The sequence below is a fragment of the Mytilus trossulus genome, chromosome 3 (genome assembly GCF_036588685.1).
Source record: "Mytilus trossulus isolate FHL-02 chromosome 3, PNRI_Mtr1.1.1.hap1, whole genome shotgun sequence".
Taxonomy (NCBI): Eukaryota; Metazoa; Mollusca; class Bivalvia; order Mytilida; family Mytilidae; genus Mytilus; species Mytilus trossulus.
Genome location: NC_086375.1, coordinates 6,646,444 through 6,672,401, shown reverse-complemented (window position 1 = coordinate 6,672,401; position 25,958 = coordinate 6,646,444). Strand labels below are relative to the sequence as shown.

Genomic DNA, 25,958 nt, shown 5'->3' with positions numbered 1-25,958 from the left:
AAGAGGGACACAGTTGGTTTCCATGGGAATGTCGATTTATTTTTTGGGGAAAAATTAAAAAAACACGTCCCTTAAACATGACAAATATCGTGTTAATGCTTTGAAAAGCTTTTGTCAGCAAAACACTATGATATCGTTGCATAGACACTATTTTAAATCCTCAAGATGGGTAACGGTAAGCGTGACATAATCATGGCATTATATTGGCCGTCTTGCAATTCAGATCTATCACAACTCGCGTAAGGTAACGGAATCAGAGATTTTCAGTGATCCTGTCGAAGGTCTGTGGTTTTCTTTTGGCATTCCGTTAATAGAACCATGACCATCACTATATAGCATAGTGCTGCTGAAGCCCCCCTCCGAGTGCGGGATTTCTCGATGTAATGAAGACTATTGGTGGACTTCGGCTAGCTGCTTTCTGCTCTTTGGTCAGGTTGTTGTCTCTTTGACACACTCCCCATCAGTGGCGGATCCAGGGGGAGGTTTCCGGGGGTTGGAACCCCCCCTTTTTTTGACGATCAATGCATTTGAATTGGGACATTTAGTTGGACCCCCCTTTTGTCCTGGTTTTGGAACCCCTCTTTTTTGAATGGCTGGATCCTCCTCTACCCATTCACATTCTCAATTTCATGGTATAGATACTCAATTTCAAGTTTAATTAATAAAACATATATAGTTTTCATTCTTCTTGACAAATGTAAATGATAAAAAGTTGATCAGTACATGCATACAATTTTGAATTCAATTCGAATTAGAAGTAGTGTTACATTATCATAGTATGTATATAATTTATGAAAGATAAAGAGAGAAAAATTATATGTTCTGTTATCAGCGGCAAATATTTCAGGAAGATTTAGTTTCATTGAAAAAAATAATTTTGATACTTTCTGTTGAGTAATTAAACATGCAATAATGGCTATATATTATTACAACACAATCCATGCCTTCATCCAGTCTAATATCTGCGGCTGACTTCTGAATAACTTTATGTTCTTTATATAGCCGTAACTTTGTACAGCTTTTAATCTGTATAAAACCCATGGGGCAATGTTATATAAAAGCTACTTCGGTTAACAAAAGATCGTATATAATGATAAAGGGTTGCCATGTGGCTAGATTAAGTGTATTACAACTAAGATCATCCATATTTAAATGTCCTTACAAGGTCAAAGAAGTTAGGCAATAAATGTGTAATATTTTATGATTGACCATAAACTAATATGATCTAATCTAAACATGTAGGTCAACATTTTTATCAACAGCCTGTCGTTCGTTTGATTTATTATAATTATCTACTCATACTATTTATGGACAAGAGCATGTACGTTATTATTCAATTTTATGGTGGACACTGCAACTATATAGATACATGTATATTTGATACTACAAAACTTTAGTGCAAACAACCTTACAGTACATGTAAACTGTACTTTGATAAAATGTAAATAAAATTGAAATGAACACAAACTTTATTTGTACAGATAAAGATGCACATAAACGGCGTACATTTTTTTTAACTGAGATGCATATACACTGTATATTTAAGACACGTTTTGTTTAAAATGGGTACCAACCTTCACCCTAATCTGAAACAATAGTGTAACATCCAAACATAGAAAGACAGTTTACAAATATGTATGCATTTGAATAAATTTACATTGAAATTGCTTGTATTTAAGTAGCAGTTTGCATTCCAAATTGTTGTCGTCTGACATGTAATCGACTATTAGAAAATGCTGTCATTTTGGTCTCTTGTTGACAGTTGTCTCATTGGCAATCATACCACATCTTCTTTTTTATATTGATGCTTTGAGCTAATTGACAAAAATTTAAACACACATTTTGTTTATCAATTGTTTATTTTGCCTAAGAAAATGCTAAAAAAAAGTCGATATCCCCTGTAAATCACTTCCCCATACAAAAACACTATTTAGCATTAATAAATAACACAAATAATATAGAATAAAACAACAGAACTAATTATAGTAATGTACATACTTCAGGTCAACACTTAATATATTTTATTACTGATGTAAGAATTTCTCAGTAGCACACTATATACATATCTTAATTATGACATGCTAATTAATATGTGTTTTGTTATGTCAGAGGCTCGCTTATGAACTAGATATACAAATTAATGCAATAGTAATTAATATATGTTATGTCAGTCCATCGCCTATGTCAGATCACAATTAATATAAAATAGGACAAAAATAAGTAAGTTATTGTGTCAGTCTACTTTCTTGGCACACGTTAATACGAAAACACATAATAAAACAACAATAAAACGTCCATGCTAATTAGTATTACATTTGGATTACGTACATATTTATTACTGGTAATACACATCCCTCCGTCAATGATTTACACAGCTAACATGAGGTTACTTCCGTGCAAATTCGAAAATATAACTACTTGCTTAAATATAAATCATTCAAGACACCCCCTTCTTCACCATCATAAAACGTTTTAAATAAGTTATTGCATCTGAGATATTCAATTAAAGTTATTTATAATTGTTGATTTTAAACAAATACTCTTTGGTATTAAGTTGACTTGTGAGGAACTTGGCCCGGGCCCGGAACTTGTGGCTATAACTGGCCTCTAACACAAAACAAAAACAGTTAGTCTATATTAGATGAACCAAAATGAATAGTACTGGTCTCTGACTTAAACAAATAAGTTTACAGTTGAACTGTGACGGAAAAGTATCTATTTCTTGTATCTGCTCATAAAGTCAAGAAGTTACACCTCCTAAGCTAAAAAATTGTATTCTGTAGATAGTATTGTCTTGCCAAGGATACATATATTTCAGCCAATAAACACCAAGACCATAAAATCTCCCTTCCTCAACTAGATAATTTAAAATCGCCTAGCAGGGGCGGATCCAGCCGTTTTTAAAGGAGTTAACAACCCAGGATAAAAGGGGGTGTTCAAGTATATGTCCCGATTCAAATGCATTGCTCGTTAAAAAAGGTGAGTCAAATCCCTAGACCCCCCTCCACACACACACAGGATCCGCTGCTGCAAAGGCCACATCCCTATTCTTAGAAAACGTTTTCCCGTGATAAGTTACTACATCCGATATGTCATAAATAGGATATCTAACTTAATAAAATATGATGTAGTATAAACACTAGTACATTACAGAATGGTTCATTAAACTAAGATGAGATAATGATTTGTTATGTAAGATTTAGAAGGACATGGTCAGTTTAATCAAGATAAACTTTGGTGATGTATTAGTAATAAATCCCTGGAGTCTTCCTGCTCATTAAACTTGCGTCATTCATTACATTTATCAGTCAATACTATCACTGATATATCTGGTTTATATTAAACTTTACATGTAATAATGAAGAATTATACAGGTGTTACTGGTCTTCATTCACTACTGGATCAATGAATATTTTAATTGGGTACCAGTCGCGGATTCAGACAGAGGCGCACACACAACCTGCACTCCTACCATGAAACCGGTCAAAAAACAATTTAATTTGAAGGTGAAATTACAGAGCTTTTTTTGTCAAAACGTGGTCCTCTTACTCGTATTTCTACGAAGCCAAGCGCCCATCTGAAATTCTGATCACATCTTTGGGTACAAAATATTACTCAATTGAAAAATAACCAATCAGTATGTTTTGACGAAGACAGATCCGAGTTTAATGGTTCATTTGCTGTCGGATTGAATGATTCAATATGTATAGATATAAAACAAAGTTGTCTTCAAAATGTGTCTTAAAAATGGTTGGTTTGTAACTTAATTGACTGTTGTTTAAAAATATCTGTGGATTGTCGCAGTTATATAATTGATTTTTTTTTTAATCCGCATCATCTTTAATTTAACTTTTTAACTTTATATTAACCTTTTATATTTTGCATTGCCCGTTTGAACTTGCGAACTTGTATTAATACAACCTATTACTTAATTTTATAATTCCGGACGCATTTTAAGCTGCTGTTATCAAATAATGTAGAAAATTTATCAGATTTTCATAATAACAGGACATACTATGTCCGGGATGCTTGACCACTATCTTAGGTCATTTTGTCTAAGACATCACTTAAGCTGAGACGTTTATACAATCAGATGTAAGTTTACAGGGAGTTCTCTTTTTGTTTTAGTTTATTTTTTTGTTTTATGTGAATTGTTTTTAGATGTACTATATTTCTTCCTCAGTAAGTGTTAATTGTGGATAAAAATAGTTAATTAAAATATTTTCGATATTTGCCTTCTTTTTTTTTCTTTTGAAATCAATATTTCTGAAAGAAATATTTTCATTTAAAATCAGTTAACATTTTCTACGAAATCGTTTTGCTAGCATGAGAGGTTCTTTTAAAACTACACGAATTCATCTGAATGCTTAATTTTAGCTATTTTCAAAATAATTAAGTTCCTTGCGTATGTCTTTAATATTTTCAAATATGAAATCAAGATGTGCATGATTATAAAGATCAGGATTTCATATTCTTGATTCTTATATAATTGTTGCAGGCGGAATGAGGCTACGCTGACCAGCTACCATCAAACGAGGTACAGCCTTGTAATAAATCAGACATGCTTTGTTTATGTTTCTCTTTAGATAATGAATCATAATTCAATCTGACTGTGAACTATGGCCAAACTTTACTGATGGTCAAGATGACCTTTCTAAAATTACTTCCGGTAATTTTGTTTAACTGTAAATTTTCTTGGTTTACCTGTAGTTGTTTAGTTACGAATACACAATGTTAAATTTCTTACATAATACCTATATAAATAGCATTGTCCACTATGATCTAATGATCTTTTTTCCTTGAAGCAATTGGTAATATTAGATTATATAGGTCATACACGTCACATGCGCAGAAGTTTATGTAGTTATTGTGCAAGAGGGTCATTGCGAGTTCACCGATTGCAAACAACCGTATAAGCGTTGGTCATTGGTTGGTCAATTTCAATGGTCATCTGGCCTTAGCACATAACGGACATTCATTATACCATAACTTACACTAGGAAATAGCACGTTTTTGTAAGTTTTTGTCATTTTCAAAATATTTTGAATTTTTAGTTTTTAGGAAAATTACTTAAATTTATTATGTGAATTCTTTAAATTCATGTCAATATGAATTATATTATTTCATTCAGTGATCGTATATGTAAACAATTTAAATGACAGAATATTTATATACAGTGTATATATAGTGTATATATTCATATAGATTTAAGTCTATGGAATTTAACTTTTCATATCTACTTTCTTTTAATTATTTTTTATTGTTTATTTATTAACTTAATCATTTTCTTTGCAGAAATGTGCGGTATGGCAGAAACTGCATTAGATCTGTCGAAGCCTACTTGTAGCGATGCTTACCTCAAAGCTCAAAGTGACCAGGAGTCCCGAACATCATCCCCGATGTCTTCAATTAAATCGGAGGAGAATTCTCAGGAAAATCTACAAAATAGCGGATCAAGTGACAATAGTGAACCGTCAGAAAGAAATAAAATACATAGACCTTTTAAGATATATCCAATGGATCCATTCTCATCATTAAGTATGAGCACACAAATATCTCCCCTGTCACCGATGCCAACCTCTGCTGGTATGTCTTCTGTGTTCGATACAGCCGTACCAACCTTTCCGCTGACGCCATTAACATCACATTTGTTACATCGCAAGAGGCGCGCGGAAAGTAGATCTGACAGTCGTGATTCTAAAAAAGCAACAAATCCAGTGCCAGAGGAAAGGAAGGATGATTCTTATTGGGAAAGACGGAGGAAAAATAACGAAGCAGCTAAACGATCTCGAGATGCTAGGAGAGAGAAAGAAGAAGAAATAGCAATGCGCGCAGCTTTTCTGGAACAAGAAAACTTAAAACTTCGAGCGCAAGTGACAATACTCAAAAATGAAACTGCTAAATTACACTACATGTTGTATAATCGCTTATAAATTTTGGGATATTATAAGCATGGAATTAAAAGTGAGATTTCTTCAGACTATATCTGGTGAAACGGAAGAAAGGAACAGCTATATTACTTATATGCGAGTCTTAGCTACAAACATTGGCGATTTGAAACGATATAGACGACTACCAAAGCTATGCGAAATGGAATGCGATATAAGACACAAAGAACTACCTCAGTTATCGAAAAACAAACTATTTACATTGTATATCAGGACAGCATCCTTTCATCTCCTACCCCCTGATCAAATGTTGGTATATATGTGCAGTGCTTGACTTTGTATTAGTGCTAAAGTTTGAATGTGTATTTATTATGTAACGCAAGGCGTGCGTATGTCATGTATGTGTCCATTGTTTCATTTTAGGGATGTAATCTCTTTGTTTGTTTTTTTATTTTAATTTCTTCCTGCCATTTTATGTTTTTGTATTTGTCTGTTAAAAGAATTTAATTGAATCATTTATATTTTTTGAAAACAAAAAAATGCGCGATCTTATGTTTTTTTTTACATTTTAGTTTTTGGAAAGATTGGAACTTGTTCTAAATTTTTGGCTTTCAATTTTTTTTATTTTTTTTTTATTTTGTTAAATTTGAAAACAACTCTTACTATTTTCAGGTGATCGATTTAATTGCTTTTTCGTTTTATTTTTTCATAAATCATTATTCACCATTAAGCATAATTTTTGATATGTATGTTATTGTACGTGTGCATGTTTAGTAAAAGTAGAGAGAATTTAGATTTTTATAAATGTAACTTACTGATTTAAAAACTCAAAAATTGGTGCAAATTTTATCATTAAACATATTGTTATGTTTTATATAGTAAAGTATTCTATATAGATTGTCTTAGTGCTTATTATTTATTCCACAGAGTCCTTTATTACATGTCTTGTATGAACGACGATTTCTAAATGCTTCTCAGATATAGAATTGCAGAAGTTTATTTTATTTTTTCGAATTCAAATTTACGAGGATTGACCAAACGCCGAACCTATCGACATTGCTAATCATATCAGAATTGATTCCAATGCTGTCTTTTATTTATTTATTCAAATTCTTTTCTTCATTTATTTTATTTTTGAAACAAAATATTTATTCTCTTACATATATATTCAAATGATCAATTAAAGTTTGTTTTGGGTTTTGAAAATGAAATTTCATTAAAGGTTTCGATTGACATGTAACACACTGGAAACTGGGAATCTTGTTTCAAATGCACGCGAAAACTAAATGAAACTTAAAACTTGTTTCCAACATGTCCAATGCACGTGAAATTTAAATGAAAATTTAATATCGTTTCCGATGCATATGAAAACCAAATGAAACTTCAGACTTGTTTAAAATTACATGATAACTTAAGATGCTAAATGATACTATAATATTATTTCGATATTGTTTGTTTTTAAATGTGTTTAAGAGGTTGATTTTTTTCTATCTTGTATTACCTTTCACTAAGTCTGTTTTAGTATGTATTATATAACTAATTTCCCGGTTCTATCTTAATTCTAATTCGTCGACATTTTTAATTACCAACTTTTTAACATACACATTTTCCCAGAAATCCTTGTGATACTTGAGAAAGGATGAGAGTGTACTTAAACTTAATCTTAAAGAATTCTGGGAAAACAAAAAAAGTATCAAAGTATTCAACAAATGTACAATGTGTTAAATTTGTTTTAATCATATTTAGATATTTCCTTATAGTTAATGCTACATATAGATTTTTTCTAATTGTTCTAAAAATCGGACAGAGACTTTACCAATTTACTTACAAAGTGCCAATGTTTTGTAACAACTGATAGCGAATACACTTTAAAAATTGATATATCTATTTTTATACTAGTGTTTAAAATCATTTAATATTTCATTTCGAGTCTTAACATTAGTTGATTTTAATAATTTAACATTATATAAGGTGTGTAATTCTCTATTGACCCCAATCTCCCCGCTTTAGTGACTGGCCGAGGTCAAGTGACCGTCTTACGGAATACTTGCACAATTATCGGATCGGTCAAACGTAAGCCTTTATAAAATCTTGCATAATGACAGTTTGAACTTTTAGCCTTAGTTTAAAATCTTACATAATCTTTTTCTCGTCTCAGGTAAAACCTATTTACTCATGATATCAATGGTCTTTGTTTGAATGTGTAGGTCGTGTAATAAAGTTACTTTAAACTACATTTCAATAAATAAATAATTATAGTGTTGTAAAGAAGAGCTATATGACTGTATATAAAATTATAGATATGTTAAAGACAAAAATATTTCAATAAATAAATTAAATGTCAGATATTGAATTAGGAACATATATATATTAGAACATTAGAGTTAAACATTTTCTGTAAAGGTTATTAATAATATGTTTGTTCGTACACCCGAAAATAGCAAAAAAAAATTTAAACTGATTTTGAAGTTTAAGGGAAACATAAATAAGTCCAAAAACAGAATGAAAGAAATAGGAAATTGTGGAGTATTCTTGCAAGATAAGATATACTCAGATAAGGGGCAGATGCAGCAATTTTTAAAAGGGTGATTTCCAACCCAGGAGAAAGGGGTTCCAAAGATATGTCCATATTCAAATGCATTGATCGTCCAAAAAAGGGGGATATTAACAATCTCCTGAACATCCCCCTGTCTTCGCCACTACAAGTCCTCCCAAAAGGATATACTATAGTCCTTCCTAAGAGGAACGTTCTGCCGTTGCCTGTCCTATGGGATAATTCCTAAAGATCCTTCCTGGGGATCCGATGACTGCTTCTTGCATGATACCTGTTACAGTACATGTTATATTGTTGGTTGTTTGTACGTTGTGTCCTTCCAACTGTGTTGCTAAATTGTTATCCCTAGTATTCATGTATTAAAAGGGAAGGCTAAATTGTTATCCCTGGTATTCATGTATTAAAGGGAAGGCTAAATTGTTATCCCTGGTATTCATGTATTAAAAGGGAAGGCTAAATTGTTATCCCTGGTATTCATGTATTAAAAGGGAAGGCTAAATTGTTATCCCTGGTATTCATGTATTAAAAGGGAAGGCTAAATTGTTATCCCTGGTATTCATGTATTAAAAGGGAAGGCTAAATTGTTACCCCTGGTATTCATGTATTAAAAGGGAAGGCTAAATTGTTATCCCTGGTATTCGTGTATTAAAAGGGAAGACAAAGTAGTACCTTATTTACCATATCAATATTATGGTCATCCCTTTTATGATAGACAGCCCTACTATGAAACTCTACATAGCATGTATAACTCTGGTCCCCCGATATCATATAAGTTGAAAGTTCTACAGGATGGATATACTATATCTCTTCTGTATGCAAATTTTAATGTTGAACGCCCACATGTAGTATTGTGTACCATGAACCAGTTGTATGATATACGTGATGTATTTTCCAACTACATGATACATGTTTCAGGCCCATTCCATATGCTATAGCTAGGTTTAGTGTTGCCCATCCGTTAGGTCATGTATACAGTTTTCCGTCTTACAGGAAAGGATAACAATGATTGGTCCTTCATGTATTTAGATTGTTGACTGGTGGTTGTTCGTCCCAAACGTTAGCACTGGTGGGATATGCTTAAAGTTTTCCGTCCTGCAATATAGGCGTACAGTTGTCTGTGCTTCGAAATAGGCTTCAGTGAAGCTGTCCGTCCTACAGGTTTAAGTTATGTATACTGTTGTTTGTCTTTAACATAATTGGTGTTTTATTGCGGGTATAGGAAGATGTGGTGTGAGTGCCAATGAAACAACTCTCCATCCAAGTAACAATTTAAAAAGTAAACCATTAAAGGTTAAAGTACGGCCTTCAACACGGAGCCTTGGCTCACACCGAACAACAAGCTATAAAGGGCCCACAAATTACTATTGTAAAACCATTCAAACGGGAAAACCAACGGTCTAATCTATATAAACAAAACGAGAAACGAGAAAAACGTATATATTACATAAACAAACGACAACTACTGTACATCAGATTCCTGACTTAGGACAGGTGCAAACATTTGCAGCGGGATTAAACGTTTTAATGGATCCAAACCTTCTCCCTTTTTCTGAAACAATAGCATAACATCACAACATAGAAAAACACACGATAAAATATCAATTGGCAGACTTAACTCAATCAAAAAACGTATGATTACAATGATTATTGTATGACATGATACTGTTGTTCATCATATCCTATAAGATATGATAGAGTAACTATCCATAAGTTCTATATAGAATATGACAGGTTAACTGTCATTTAGTCCTATATATGATATGGTAACTTTCATTCAGACTTATAGGATATAATAGGGATGCTGTCATGCAGCCTGATAGGATAGGATAGGGATACTGTCATTCAGACTTATGGGATATGATATGGATACTGTCATTCAGACTTATGGGATATGATAGGGATACTGTCATTCAGACTTATAGGATATGATATGGATACTGTCATTCAGCCTTATAGGATATGACAGGGATACTGTCATTCAGACTTATGGGATATGATATGGATACTGTCATTCAGACTTATGGGATATGATAGGGATACTGTCATTCAGACTTAGGATATGATAGGGATACTGTCATACAAACTTATAGGATATGATAGGGAAACTGTCATTCAGCCTTATAGGATAGGATATGGATACTGTCATTCAGACTTATAGGATATGATAGGGATACTGTCATTCAGACTTATAGGATATGATAGGGATACTGTCATTCAGACTTATAGGATATGATAGGGATACTGTCGTTCAGACTCATAGGATATGATAGGGATACTGTCATTCAGACTTATAGGATATGATATGGATATTGTCATTCAGACTCATAGGATATGATAGGGATACTGTCATTCAGACTCATAGGATATGATAGGGATACTGTCATTCAGACTTATAGGATATGATAGGGATACTGTCATTCAGACTTATAGGATATGATAGGGATACTGTCATTCAGACTTATAGGATATGATAGGGATACTGTCATTCAGACTTATAGGATATGATAGGGATACTGTCATTCAGACTTATAGGATATGATAGGGATACTGTCATTCAGATTACTATTGTAAAACCATTCAAACGGGAAAACCAATGGTCTAATCTATATAAACAAAACGAGAAACGAGAAAAACGTATATATTACATAAACAAACGACAACTACTGTACATCAGATTCCTGACTTAGGACAGGTGCAAACATTTGCAGCGGGATTAAACGTTTTAATGGATCCAAACCTTCTCCCTTTTTCTGAAACAATAGCATAACATCACAACATAGAAAAACACACGATAAAATATCAATTGGCAGACTTAACTCAATAAAAAAACGTATGATTACAATGATTATTGTATGATATGATACTGTTGTTCATCATATCCTATAAGATATGATAGGGTAACTATCCATAAGTTCTATATAGAATATGACAGGGTAACTGTCATTTAGTCCTATATATGATATGGTAACTTTCATTCAGACTTATAGGATATAATAGGGATACTGTCATTCAGACTTATAGGATATGATATGGATACTGTCATTCAGCCTTATAGGATATGACAGGAATACTGTCATTCAGACTTATGGGATATGATATGGATACTGTCATTCAGACTTATGGGATATGATAGGGATACTGTCATTCAGACTTAGGATATGATAGGGATACTGTCATACAAACTTATAGGATATGATAGGGATACTGTCATTCAGACTTATAGGATAGGATATGGATACTGTCATTCAGACTTATAGGATATGATAGGGATACTGTCATTCAGACTCATAGGATATGATAGGGATACTGTCATTCAGACTCATAGGATATGATAGGGATACTGTCATTCAGACTCATAGGATATGATAGGGATATTGTCATTCAGACTCATAGGATATGATAGGGATATAGGATATGATAGGGATACTGTCATACAGACTTATAGGATATGATAGGGATACTGTCATACAGACTTATAGGATATGATAGGGATATTGTCATTCAGCCTTATAGGATATGATAGGGATATTGTCATTCAGACTTATAGGATATGATAGGGATACTGTCATTCAGACTTATATGATATGATAGGGATACTGTCATTCAGACTTATAGGATATGGTAGGGATACTGTCATACAGACTTATAGGATATGATAGGGATACTGTCATACAGACTTATAGGATATGATAGGGATACTGTCATTCAGACTTATAGGATATGATAGGGATACTGTCATTCAGACTTATAGGATATGATAGGGATACTGTCATTCAGACTTATAGGATATGATAGGGATACTGTCATACAGACTTATAGGATATGATAGGGATACTGCCATACAGACTTATAGGATATGATAGGGATACTGTCATTCAGACTTATAGGATATGATAGGGATACTGTCATTCAGACTTATAGGATATGATAGGGATACTGTCATTCAGACTTATAGGATATGATATGGATACTGTCATACAGGCTTATAGGATATGATAGGGATACTGTTATTTAGCCTTATAGTATAAGAATAATAAGAATAAAAATAAGAATTTTATTAGCTTGAAATCCAAACAATAGGATTGTTACTAAAATACACAACAAAGACAAACAAACAGACAGGCATATTAAAATTACAGAACGATAGTTATTAAAATTATAGTATATGATAGGGATACTGTTATTTAGCCTTATAGTATTTGAAGGGGAAATTGATATTCAGCATTAAAGAATGTGAAAGAGATATTGGCATGCAGCCTTATATTATATGACGGGGATACTATCATTCACACTTTTAGAATATGCAAGGAATACTGTCATACAGAGTTATTGGATATAAAGGGGGAACTGATATTCAGCCTTATAGGAGATGCAAGGAATACTGTCATTCAGCACGTTACGATATGATAGGAATACTGACATTCAGCCTTTGACGATATGAAAGAGTAACTGTTAATAAGCCTTTAATGATATGATAGGGATACTTTGATTCAACCGTATATGATAAGGATACTGTCATACAGACTTATAGGGTATGTAAGGGAAACTGTTTTTCAACCTTATAGGATATGATCGGGATATTGTCATACAGCCTAATAGTATATTATAGGAAAACTGTCATTTAGCCTTCATAGGATATGATAGGGTACTATCATTTAGCTTTCTAGGATATGATAGCAAATCTGTCATTAGTCCTAAATGATATGAAAATGCCCTGTCATATAGCCCAATAGGATATGATATCAAAACTGTAATTTAGCCTTATAGAAAATGATGGCAATACTGTCCTTCAGTCCTATAGGGTATGATAGCAATAATGCCATATGATACAGTCCTATAGGATATGATAGCAATAATGCCATACATCCTATAGGATATGAGAGCAATAATGCTATTCAGTCCTATAGGATATGATAGCAATAATGCCATACAGTCCTATATGCTAGGGAAAATGTAATTCAGTCCTATAGGATATGATAGCAAAATGCCATACAGTCCTATAGGTTATGATAGCAATAATGTCATACAGTCCTATAGGATATGATAGCAAAAATGCCATACAGTCCTATAGGATATGGTAGCAATAATGCCATACAGTCCTATAGGATATGATAGCAATACTGCCATTCAGTCCTATAGGATATGAGAGCAATAATGCCATTCAGGCCTATAGGATATGATAGCAATAATGCCATTCAGTCCTATAGGAGATGATAGCAATAATGCAATACAGTCCTATAGGATATGATAGCAATAATGCCATACAGTCCTATAGGATATGATAGGGATAACGTAATTCAGTCCTATAGGATATGATGGCAATACTGCAATACAGTCCTTTAGGATATGATAGCAATAATGCCATTTAGTCCTATAGGATATGATAGCAAGAACGCAATACAGTTCTACAGGATATGATAGCAATACTGACGTTCAGTCCTATAGGATATGATAGCAATAATGCCATACAGTCCTATAAGATATGATAGAAAAAAATGCCATACAGTCCTATAGGATATTATAGCAATAATGCAATACAGTTCTACAGGATATGATAGCAATAATGCCATACAGTCCTAAAGGATATGATAGCAATAATGTCAAACAGTCCTGTAGGATAAGATAGGGATAACGTAATTCGATCAATCCTATAGGATATGATGGCAATACTGCCATACAGTCCTATAGGATATGATAGCAATAATGCCATACAGTCCTAAAGGATATGATAGCAATAATGCCATACAGTCCTATAGGATATGATAGCAATAATGCCATTCAGGCCTATAGGATATGATAGCAATAATGCCATTCAGTCCTATAGGATATGATAGCAATACTGCCATACAGTCCTATAGGATATGATAGCAATAATGCCATTCAGGCCTATAGGATATGATAGCAATAATGCCATACAGTCCTATAGGATATGATAGCAATACTGCCATACAGTCATATAGGATATGATAGCAATAATGCCATTCAGTCCTATAGGAGATGATAGCAATAATGCCATTCAGTCCTATAGGATATGATAGCAATACTGCCATACAGTCGAATATGATATAATAGCAATACTGTCATTCAGTCCTATAGGATATTATAGCAATAATGCCATTCAGTCCTATAGGATATGATAGCAATACTGCCATACAGTCCTATAGGATGTGATAGCAATAGTGCCATACAGTCCTATAGCTTATAATAGCAATACTGCCATTCAGTCCTATAGGATATGATAGCAATAATGACATTCAGTCCTATAGGATATGATAGCAATGATGCCATACAGTCATATAGGATATGATAGCAATAATGCCATACAGTCCTATAGGATATAATAGCAATAATGCCATACAGTCGGATATGCTAGGGATAATGTAATTTAGCCTTAAGGATATGATGGCAATACTGTAATTTAGCCTTAAAGAATATGAAAGGGGAACTGTCATACAGCCTTATAAATAAATTATTTGGATATGTTTACTGTTGAATATCATAATAGGTATGTAACCTGCTGTTCGCCTTATATGATATGTATACAGGATATCTATTATGTTGTATCCGCTATAGGATAGGTATGCTGTTGCCCATCATAATCCTACCGTCAGGAAATGCATAGTATGCTCCGTACTATAGAATAGGAACATTATTTCGCCCTCTTTGTCGACCGCCGCACTGCTGACATAAGGTTTATAAAACCTTGATATCTTCTTTAAACGATAATAATTTTTTTTATGGTTCATTGTTTCCGTAAAATTGATTCGCCCGTTATTTAATGTATACCTTTGTTTTAGATACAAAAAGAGGGATGACGCATTGCTGAAATTAAGAAAGCCAAAAATAGACCAAAAACATCACCAACAACAGGCCCTATGAGATAATTTATTTTAAAAAGTGTATTTTCGAAGGAGATATGGTGCAAGTTCCGATGGATTTGCCTGGGGCAAACTTATCTGGTGATGCCTTGATATTTTTAGTGCCCGTAGAATGACCAGATAAATCATTTCATGCATATATTTAACAACTTTTCGGAAGGATACTTTTGTATGTTACTTAATACTTTCTTACAAGATTATGATAAATCAGTAGTCGAGACAATAGGAAACTATAACGATAATAATAACGATACCGGATACTTGTATCTTGTGTAATATTTGTAACTTATAAGTATGGGTTAAAACAAGGACACCTATATATTGGCTCATAAATCATGCAATTGCGGATTGTAATATCAGTATATAATATAAAACAAAACTCAAAGATACCAGGTTTGTCAACGAAGCTGTCCTAGGACTAGGACATGTCTTCGGACGGTCTTAGGACAAGTATTAGTCCTAAGTCAGGTTAACGAAAGTCTTCTAAAATAAGATATGTCTTAAATTTGGTCCTAAAGTTAGGATATATAAGTAGGTGTCTTCGGATATTCCTTAAAGTTACGATGTCCTAAACGAAATAAAAGGACCATCATAGTTAGGACTGTACTAAGATAGCTTTGTTTCACATCCTAAGACATGTCTCAGACACGCTCTTAGACCATCCTAAATGATCATGTCATTATACCTATCTTCGGACATATCCTAGGATACTTTCATTGACACGGCCCCAAACTTACAATGTTTACGCCTGACGTGTTTCGCCAGGGTCTCTCTAATAAAAAAAAAAGAAAAAAGGAAAATAAAAGTGCATGTTGTTCTTTCTTTGTTTTCTTTATACTATAAATGCGCATTTGGTTTTACCTTTATACTATAGTATTTTTGTATTTCTTCTGTAATGCCACTTATATGACAAAATTCGATTTTAAAACTCAGATTTGAATTATATATTTAACCCCATAAACAGAAATCTCAACAATAATTTTTCTATATCTGGTGCTTTGATTATCTAAAAAATAATCTACTTTTGGTTATCTAAAATATAAGCTGCCATGGTTATCTAAGAAAGAGTTATTTATTACTAGTTACATTAATATATACGAAATACATTTGTAATAGAGAAACTAAATCCACATATGAGTTATATTGACGTAATACTGGTTTGTATACATCAAGGGTTGAATATAAATATCTATAAAGATACATTTGTAATAGTTTGATATTTCATTAAATCAACATTACTTTATTTATTTAATTGATTGATTATAGATTGCTTAATGTCCAGTGGCAAATATTTCATGGGTGTTCAGGACGATTTGATAGATATACATGTATCGGTTTATTGGAGGTATACATATTTTAGGTTAAGTTAACATTAAGAGGGATTTGTTTGTTTTATTGTCGCATTATGGTTACTTCGACATATATTTATACTCTCGAACGTTTCATAATTGTGATAAATGTGATACATGTACAGCTATAGGACAAAAGTGAGTTCTCATTCAAAAAAAGTCCTATCAGTTTAACTTAAATCGATATTTTAATTTTTGTTATCAACAAGTAAATTTATGAGCGATTTTTATAAGAAAAGATACCATAAGATGCAGAAATGGAAGTTCTTTTGTTTATTTGGCCATAATTTTGGTGATGTTCGGTTTCAGTATCTAATGGGTTAAACACAAATGCAAGTTTTTACGATTTTAATTTTGTAAGAATACATAGCAAACCCTTCAAGAAATATTTTTCTTCGCCTCGTCATAAATTTAATATAAGTATGAATAATAAATGGCCAACTTGATAAACAATGAGACTTTAGAGACTTTATAGAAAATCGCTCAAAGAGCTACTTGGTGATAACGTTTTGAAAATCGTCGATTTTAGTTGAAATAATGGGACATTTTTTGAGTGGGAACTCACTTTTTGTCTTACGACTATACATCAAAATGTGCCATGGAACCGGTATTCTCTAGCTCCTGTATATACTTGCTAAAATGAAAAATTATTTAGTTCAATGCATTGGAAAATGATGGACAAACCTGTGTTAATGACCATATATACTATAGTAGTGTTTACAAAATATTTGAACCTAGAAAAATGAAACGAAAAAGGTTAGAGATAATATATACACATCCAAGCTTAAATTAATAAAAAAGATAGAACTAGAAATTAGTAATAAAAAAATGACATTATAGAATTACATGTGTTATATCAATTGATTAGATGCCAAGTGAGATACGGTTCCTTTGGCATGTCTCTTGAGAGAACATCGCTTCTTGTGTTGGACAAGCTAAATATATCTCACAATTCAAATTAAATTTCATGGTCATTTATAATTCTGCTAGTGAACCGTGCTGTACAGAGTCATACGCCACCTTACAAATCCACATAATTATATAATTAGTTTGTCAATTGTTCGTCGTGTCATGCGCTACCAAAAATAAAATGTCATCTCTTATAAACATCTGTTTGAAGAAGTTATAACTTCTTCAAATTTCTGAGCACTGATCTGTCTTTTGAATTACAATTCTATAAGATTAGTTAAAGCATAAAAACTAATTAACGAATCCAATCTCTTCAAATGTAAATTTATAATTTGATTAATTAAAAAGTTCTAATTATAGCAATACGATTCTGAATATTCATGCAGCTATATAAAAAGAATATGCTATGAGGAACTAATTGTTAGTGCTATATATAAAATAAAATTAAAAAAAATACTTCGAACTAAGCAACTATGATTGCTGTAATGAGAAAACCCCAGACCGAATAGCAAGTAAGAAATAAAGGCACCAAAATGACAACGGCAACGTGACAATTGCAATAAAATTCAAACAATAAACTAAAAGGCTGATTTATGTACAAAGTTTTAAAAACAATAAACGAACAACAAATATGATATCCAGCAAAGAAAAACAACCACTGAAGTACAGGCTCCTTACTAGTTTAACAATAACTATTAACTAAAACTTTTGATTGATTGTTTGTTGCTTAACGTCCAGTGGCAAATATTTCATGCATGTTCAGGATGAGTTAAACTATTGATCAATTTATTGCTGAAATTAAATAATCAATTCAGTTATTGGTAGTTTTGATTCGAAATTGTATCAAATTTTTTTATTTTCACAATAATTTTACTGAATAAATATTTGTTATTCTAACCACCCATATTTTTATTTTCAAATTCAAAATTATATGAAATCAAAAAGCACGCGTTGGCACGTGGACATGTGCATATCTAGTCTCTTTTTTAAATGATAGCGATGCGTCTTTAATTGAACATTTTAAAAAGACCTCGTTGACTTGTCCTTTAGACATATCAAATAATCCTAAATCACATTATTATTTCTTTTAACACAATGGACAAGAATACATTTAACTAATTGTTAATAATAAAACATGCACAAAAATCTGTCCAAATGTTTTTTCATCCCTTGCCGTGAGGTCGGAGACAATAAAAGACACGCGCCCTAAAAGATGAGAACCCTTCGTTAATATTATAATCAGTTGTAGAAACGCTGCGTCAAAAACGTATAAATTACGGAAACCCGACATCTGGCACGGGATCTGAATAAATACGTCTGATTGATGACAATGGGTAAAAAATGTCCCTCTTCAATTAAAACAATCACAAACGAAATAAAATAAAAATATGATATTTGTGATAAATATTCATGATATCTTTGACCAGTAAGGCGAGACTAATGGTGTTGTCGCCGATCTTAATTCTTTAAAAAAATTTTATTTAAAAAAATCATTATCAATCAAATATGCAAAATATAAAAATGTAGCCCAATATTGACCGTTGATGACCGAGTGGTCATCTATTGTCCAAATTCCACCTGCATCGCTTTTTTGACCTAACAGTGACCAGAGTAGAGGCAATTATCGGTTAAGAAAGTTCAACTTCTTTATAAAGTTTCGTCATAAGAATACAATAACGGTTTGACCAAGTCTGACCTCCCAAAAAGGTCATACACTGTGTTCTGGGGCGTACCATTCGTTCCCTTTCATTTGCAAAAAATATCTGATCGAGTTTTATAATTTATCTGATTACCAACCTCGACAATATTTACAAATTTAATACAAACGATCGGATCATATTTATGGATATCACCACACGTCTAAAGTGAAAAAATGTCAATATTTGAAGAAAAAAAGTTTCGAAGTATGGGGTTTGAGGGGTAAAGCAGTTATGTAGTTATGCCCTACATCAAAATAAACTTTTCCCTTCAATAAAAAAGACCGGTTTGGTGCAGAAATTCAGTAGTTTCGTTATGTGGAGTTTGATGGGTATAGATAGCTTTATATTGTTGTCCCCTACATCAAATTTAACTCTGGCTTTCTGTGAAAATGACAGGTTTGGTGTAGAACTAAATTTTCCTAAAGTTCTAAAACTGAAGAAATGTTTTGTTACACAGAAATAAATATAGATCTATAATAAAACATGATAATTATTTTGTCTAAAATAGACAATTTTTAATAATTTTCACATTTTCACAGCTACAAAAATTCTCAAAAATTGGTTGTATAGAGATTGAGGGGGGTAAAGCAGAGTTGGAGATTGAGGGCGTAAAGCAGAGTTGGAGATTGAGGGGATGAAGCAGAGTTTGAGATTGAGGGGGTAAAGCAGAGTTGGAGATTGAGGGGGTAAAGCAGAGTTGGAGATTGAGGGGGTAAAGCAGAGTTGGAGATTGAGGGCGTAAAGCAGAGTTGGGGATTGAGGGGGTAAAGCAGAGTTGGAGATTGAGGGGGTAAAGCAGAGTTGGAGATTGGGGAGGTAAAGCAGATTTATACAGTTAACCAAACTCTGTCTTTTAATGAAAATGACCGTTTTGGTACAGAACTTATTTTTTCTAAAATTTTAAAACTGAAAAAAAACCCACCGCATAACTGTTTTGTAAAAAGTAGACAATTGTCAATTATCAAATTTCGTTGTATGAAAATTAGGGTATATAAAGTCATATAATTGTGCCTTCCATTAAATAAAATTCTACCTTTCTATAAAAATGACCGGTTTGATCCAGAAACTTAAACCGATATAACAAAATGTTGCGTTACCTCTTAGAAATAAATATGTAATAAAAATATATAACAATTTTGTACTAAGTACATTATTAACATTGATATTAATTGAATACTACATGAACCCAGTACTTGTAAAGTAGCCAAATGTTACCATGTATATTATTGATATATTACCTAAGAAATAATACGGTCAAACTTACAACTTATCTAATGTTATACAGTTTGTTATATAATCATTGATTGCTCAAACATTTGTTGCTAGGGTCAGCGAATCAAATTTGACCTGGATTTAAGACAGCATCCAGGAACAAGCTTACTAGGAATTTAACTAATATGGTATAACTTTTAAAGAAACAAACAAGTTATTTATAAAATTAGGTTGAAAGAACTTTAAAAGAAATTAAGATTTTTTTTTAAAATAACAGATATCATGCATGCTTACTGAACTATACTTTCAAAATTTACAGTTATTAGTACTGCTGATATCCAAATATCATTTCCGATTTGCACTATAAAATTATAGTTATGCGCTTCGGCTTAATTGACTTTCCGTGGCATAAAACAAAGGCAAAAGAAGAATTTTGATACATTCAAATATTTGCGGCATTACGCGGAACGAGGCAGAGGCGGATTTAGGGGGGGGGGGGGGGGGCGCAGGGGGCCCGGGCCCACCCTTTCTGGGAAAATAATTGGTAGCTTATATAGGGAATCACTGAAACGTGACTGAAGCGGGCGCCTCTTAGGTCAGTCAGTGGGCCCCCACTTATGAAAATTTCTGGATCCGTCTCTGAAATCGCAATACGGTTATTTATTTTGCATTATTTGCCAGCTCGTTAGTAGTCTGCATTTTTTGCATACTGAATTTGTTGCATAGAAAAGGAAGATTTCTGCAGTGCTTGACAACAGGTCAAGATGGGCAAGTATACAAAATGTAACTTTTTATTTGGGGGAAGGGAGAGCAGTGAAAATAAATAAAACTGTAATGCTTTCACATGAGGACAATTATTAATAAAAACAAATACATGTAGCTGAATTACTACAAAAGCCACGTGTCTTAAGTTTGAGATACAGAAAAAACTTTGACAAAACAATTGACTATTTTGGAATTGAATTATTGGGGTATATAAACAATTCCAGATTGTCACGTTTGTTACTGACCATGCACGTGCATTATACTGAGTCACTAATGGCTAGTCAATGTCGCTAGCAACACCTATAGTAGTTACGTATGGATTTGTTTTAATCGTGAACTTCCGAAATTTTTCAGTCATTTCTAGTGTAAATTTAACAGAGACAAGCTTGGTGATTATTTAAATGGTGAACTACTATGAACACTTCGAGTATGATAATTACACTTTATTATGTGTGCCTTTTGCAGTTTTATTGTACTATGCAGGTCAACTTTAAGTCATAACAGCTGACTGACCGCGGGTAACTCCCATATGCCACGTTAAATAATGACAGATGCAATAGTCCAGTAATGTCATTCAATGGTCACTTTTAACTTTAATTGGATGCAGGCATGATACAATCATATAATTCATAGTCGTGGGAAATATGTGTTTGTAGCAAAAAGATGAAAGAACAATGTAACTTCAAAGTTCAATAAACATTTATTTTTGAAAGAATGCTACTGAATTTTATATGAGGTTTTATTGTTTTTGGCATTCATATTGCTAATTTTTGTAATAATTTAATTGAAGTGACATAATATGAGCTAGATGGAAATTGACCTTTTGCAATTACATACCAATACATATTTCGGGTTGAAAAAATTATTGTGGAAAGTGTGTAACTGTACAAAAATTGAACTGTTATAAGAAATTATTCAAAACAGACAAAAGCCACCTTTATTTCGTATTTGAATATACTAAAATCCCTCAAAGTCGTGTATGCATACATGTACATACGTGCACTTGCATAAGGTCGATTTCTATCTGACGCATCTCATACAGATATATTCAATGGAGTATGTGGTACTGTTTTCATTTTAAAACTCATGCTATTTGTTACATAACGATTTACTCAAAAACCATAACCAGGCACTTACTTTATGTATGGCTGTTTGTTTACTTATTCCAACATAAATGCATTTTTTTCTTATTTTTCTAACTTCAGTATCTATTTGTTCATTGATAAAGTACAAATAATAGTGTATTCATGTGTATTTTAAAGACGCATAAAAAATATGATGACAATATTTGAAAATTGTGTTTAATACAGCTATTTTAGTTTCAGTAAAATACTGAAACTTTATTTTGTTCTAAACAGGTCTGTAATATCGGGCACTGCAAGTTGCAGAATGCGCGACCACATTCAGTTACTGTAATACAATGGAAGATTTGTTTTAATTTGAGGGAACAGAAATAAAAGGCGCAACAAAAGACGGCTATAATACTTTTTTGTATATGAGATTTACATTCAAATGATACAACAAACGAATGCAGTTATTCTGATATCATAAAGGAAAGATTTCAGTTTGATACTATCATAAACGAAAGATTTCATTCAAAGAACTCCCCGTAAAGATCTGCAGGTTTTTCAAATGAATCGATATGAATTTTGATATGCGTAATTACAATGTATATTTAACAATTGCAGCTGGCAGGTCAAAAGTGTATGTATATATAAGCTTTACTCATATTGCGAAGTTAAAGTTGATGTTTATCTGAAAATGTCAAGATAAGCTCAGACCTGCCAACATTCGCTGGTCAGAAACATGTAACATGTACCACAATTAGCAAACTCTCCCAGATATCCAGATAAAAGTACCTCTGTACATAACTCAGTTATTATTATTATAAGATAAAATCTCTAATGCCAGTAATACCAGGGTAATTTTTGTTGATTTTTATTTAGAGGTCAAATGTCACTGAATAAACATAACTTATTTCTCTTTCTCTCTCACTCGAATTATTTCTTAAATTTCAAATCGCAAAGAAAGAATAAGGTAATGTAGGGATGTGATATGGACCAAAAAGAACCAGGATGTGACTAAGCATGACCGAGCAGCTGATGTGTATTTGAACTGGCTTGAGTTATAACTATTTCAAGGTAGTTCAGGGGTAAAGAAAAAAAAAATGACAGAAATTCCTTATACTTTCCCAAAAAGAAGATTTTACTTTGCTTTTTCACAAAAATAATAAAATATGGGTCACTGCGCTAGTTTTTCAATGAACGAGTCGTTCAAAATTGCAAAAATTTTCTTAGACTGTTCATGAAAAAACACATTTGTATTAGGACAAAATCTATAAGACAGAAATAAAAAAGGAGAAGATAGGTTACTTACACATTTTTTCTATGTATGAAATATAAAGCAGTGGACGAAATTTCATGTTTAAAATAATTTGGCGGGAAAGAATTATCATTTTAGATGGGTAAAAACATAATAATGTTTTTACCCATCTAAATATATACTCCCTTAACAATGAATTATCCATATTTTGAGTTAGAGATAGTATACTTTTCTATAATTTTGAAATAAATGTCCGAAAAATAGTATCAAACGCCGTAAAAATCTTTTTGAGATATGGCTGATGCATTTTTATTTTAATTTCAATTTATTGTCTAAAGGAAATGCAAATACGAAATAAATGTGCTCTTGGGGGGCAACTAATATAACTATATATATTAGCTCTCTCACTAATATAGCTATACATATGTGGTATAATGAATGTAATAGTTGGTTACAGCTGCATCATCGGATAATTTTCTTCAAGATTCCACTTTGTTCATTTTGTCACATTACCGAAAGTTAATTATCACTAAATGTATTTATTTATGACAATAATAGGATTTTTCTGAGTCCATTAATTCATTACAACAATATTACCAACACTTTCTTTACATCTCTTTGTCTTATTTGGTTGACTAGAAACAAAATGGTCTTTTCATTTGTTTTTCTCAAATTACAAGACTCAAGGTTGTACCAGAGGAGTAAGGACAGCTATAAAGTTTCTTTTATTTGCTGGTTTAGTTTCCAAAATAAAATATTAGAATTAACGTGAAAAGCATATTAAGTGATTAAAATTATCAACTAATTAAACAAAAAGCATCTAACATAATACAGAGGCATGGGTTTAAGTGTTAAACGATTCATGAAAAAAGAATAACATGAACTGTTCATTTTTACTTTATATGTGTATTTTATAGCAATGAATAATGATGGCTTCGCACGATAATGTATTCGTGCCTAATTTATTTCAATAGAAATGGATCAAAATTCAGAAATAGTTGAAAATAGAATTTTAACTGCAATCGATCACAGGCGTTAAAGGAATTTACGGTTGGCGCTTAATGACTGAATATGTCATATGTAGACCTGTAGTAACAGTACTAACAATTTTACTAAAAGGTTGCATATAAGCATATAAAACGAGTACGGCTGTCGCGATTTTTAGCTGTGCTGTCACGGTGATATAGTTTAATTCAGACACATCTTTATTGGCAGTTTCAGTAAATATATCAAGAGTCCCCGGTCCTAAGAGGTGTTGATTATTTTACCGTGCTTGCCTAAAGGAATTTACGACAAAGGGGTGAGGACGTAAAGCAATTAACAAAAAAAAATGTAAAAACAATACAATAAACTAAAGAATCATCACTATTTTTAATATTTTAGTAAAATATAGTCTTTTTTTTATAACGGTTCTAGTATCAGTTCCACGTTTCATATCGATGGAATATGGCATTCTATTTTGCTTTTTTTTTGCATATGAATTTTATCATAATTATCTCAAATTTTGTGTTCGCTCGCTTATTCTAAAAGAAAGTCATCCGTGCTTAAGAACAAGATAGACGGTTAAACCATTCTTCCATATATCTTTTATTCCACATACTTTTTAATATTGATGTCAGGAATATGTTTTCCATTTGTATGATGATTTTGAGATTTTGACTTTGACGTTCGACTTTCCGTTTTGAATTTTCATAAGGAGTTCGGTATTTTTGTTATTTAACTTTTTTGAAAGAAAAATGTTTTATTGTTTTTCCTAAATTAATAGCTCTCTATCTAGAAAATATATTGATATTAGTAACTATGTAAGTATCAAATAATTTAACGCTTCATTAATGAACCCAGGAGGTCATTTGTCACTTATAACTGGTATGTTATTTATAGCTATTTGACTTCATAAAAAAATAAAACTTTTAGAATACGCCTTTTTTTTTTTATCATATTTATAATAGGAAAAAGTGCATTAACGAAAATCCTTCATAAATTGTGTACTTCCAAGGTCAAAGTAAGATCTTTCTGACCCAAACACACAGGGTCATGCTGATATTTTAAGGACATAAAGAATTTTAAAGTGTGCAGTTTTTTCTTACGCCATAAAATACTCAGTATAATTTGTGACACGACATCAAAGGAAATTGTGATTTGAACTTAAAGCTAACCCACCAAGTAACACCCTATAGTTGTTATAGTAAGGTAATACCGCTTCACAACGTCATTAAAGGGTCAGTTAGCGAACACTGAGTACTCAGAAAGACTGGGAAAACTGATTTGAAATAGAGAAATAGAGAAAGAGAGGGACGGAGGGAGAGAGAGAGAATAAGATCATTTGATATAGAGAAATAGAGAAAAAGGTGGAACGGAAGGAGAGAGAGAATAAGAGTCTT

General features: G+C 32.3%; 1 protein-coding gene across 2 annotated transcripts; it reads left to right on the top strand.

Moving 5' to 3' along the window:
* Positions 1–4,031: 4,031 nt before the first annotated feature.
* LOC134709192 (transcription factor ces-2-like) lies at positions 4,032–6,445 on the top strand. Of its 2 annotated transcripts, none has more exons than XM_063569369.1 (2): positions 4,032–4,095; positions 5,296–6,445. In XM_063569369.1, the coding sequence occupies exon 2, from the start codon at positions 5,298–5,300 to the stop codon at positions 5,931–5,933; it is 636 nt and encodes a 211-aa protein (XP_063425439.1). In that variant the 5' UTR covers positions 4,032–4,095; positions 5,296–5,297; the 3' UTR covers positions 5,934–6,445. The 2 variants fall into 2 exon arrangements, with proteins under 2 accessions (XP_063425439.1, XP_063425438.1); XM_063569368.1 differs by lacking the exon at positions 4,032–4,095 and adding an exon at positions 4,831–5,015.
* Positions 6,446–25,958: the final 19,513 nt, after the last annotated feature.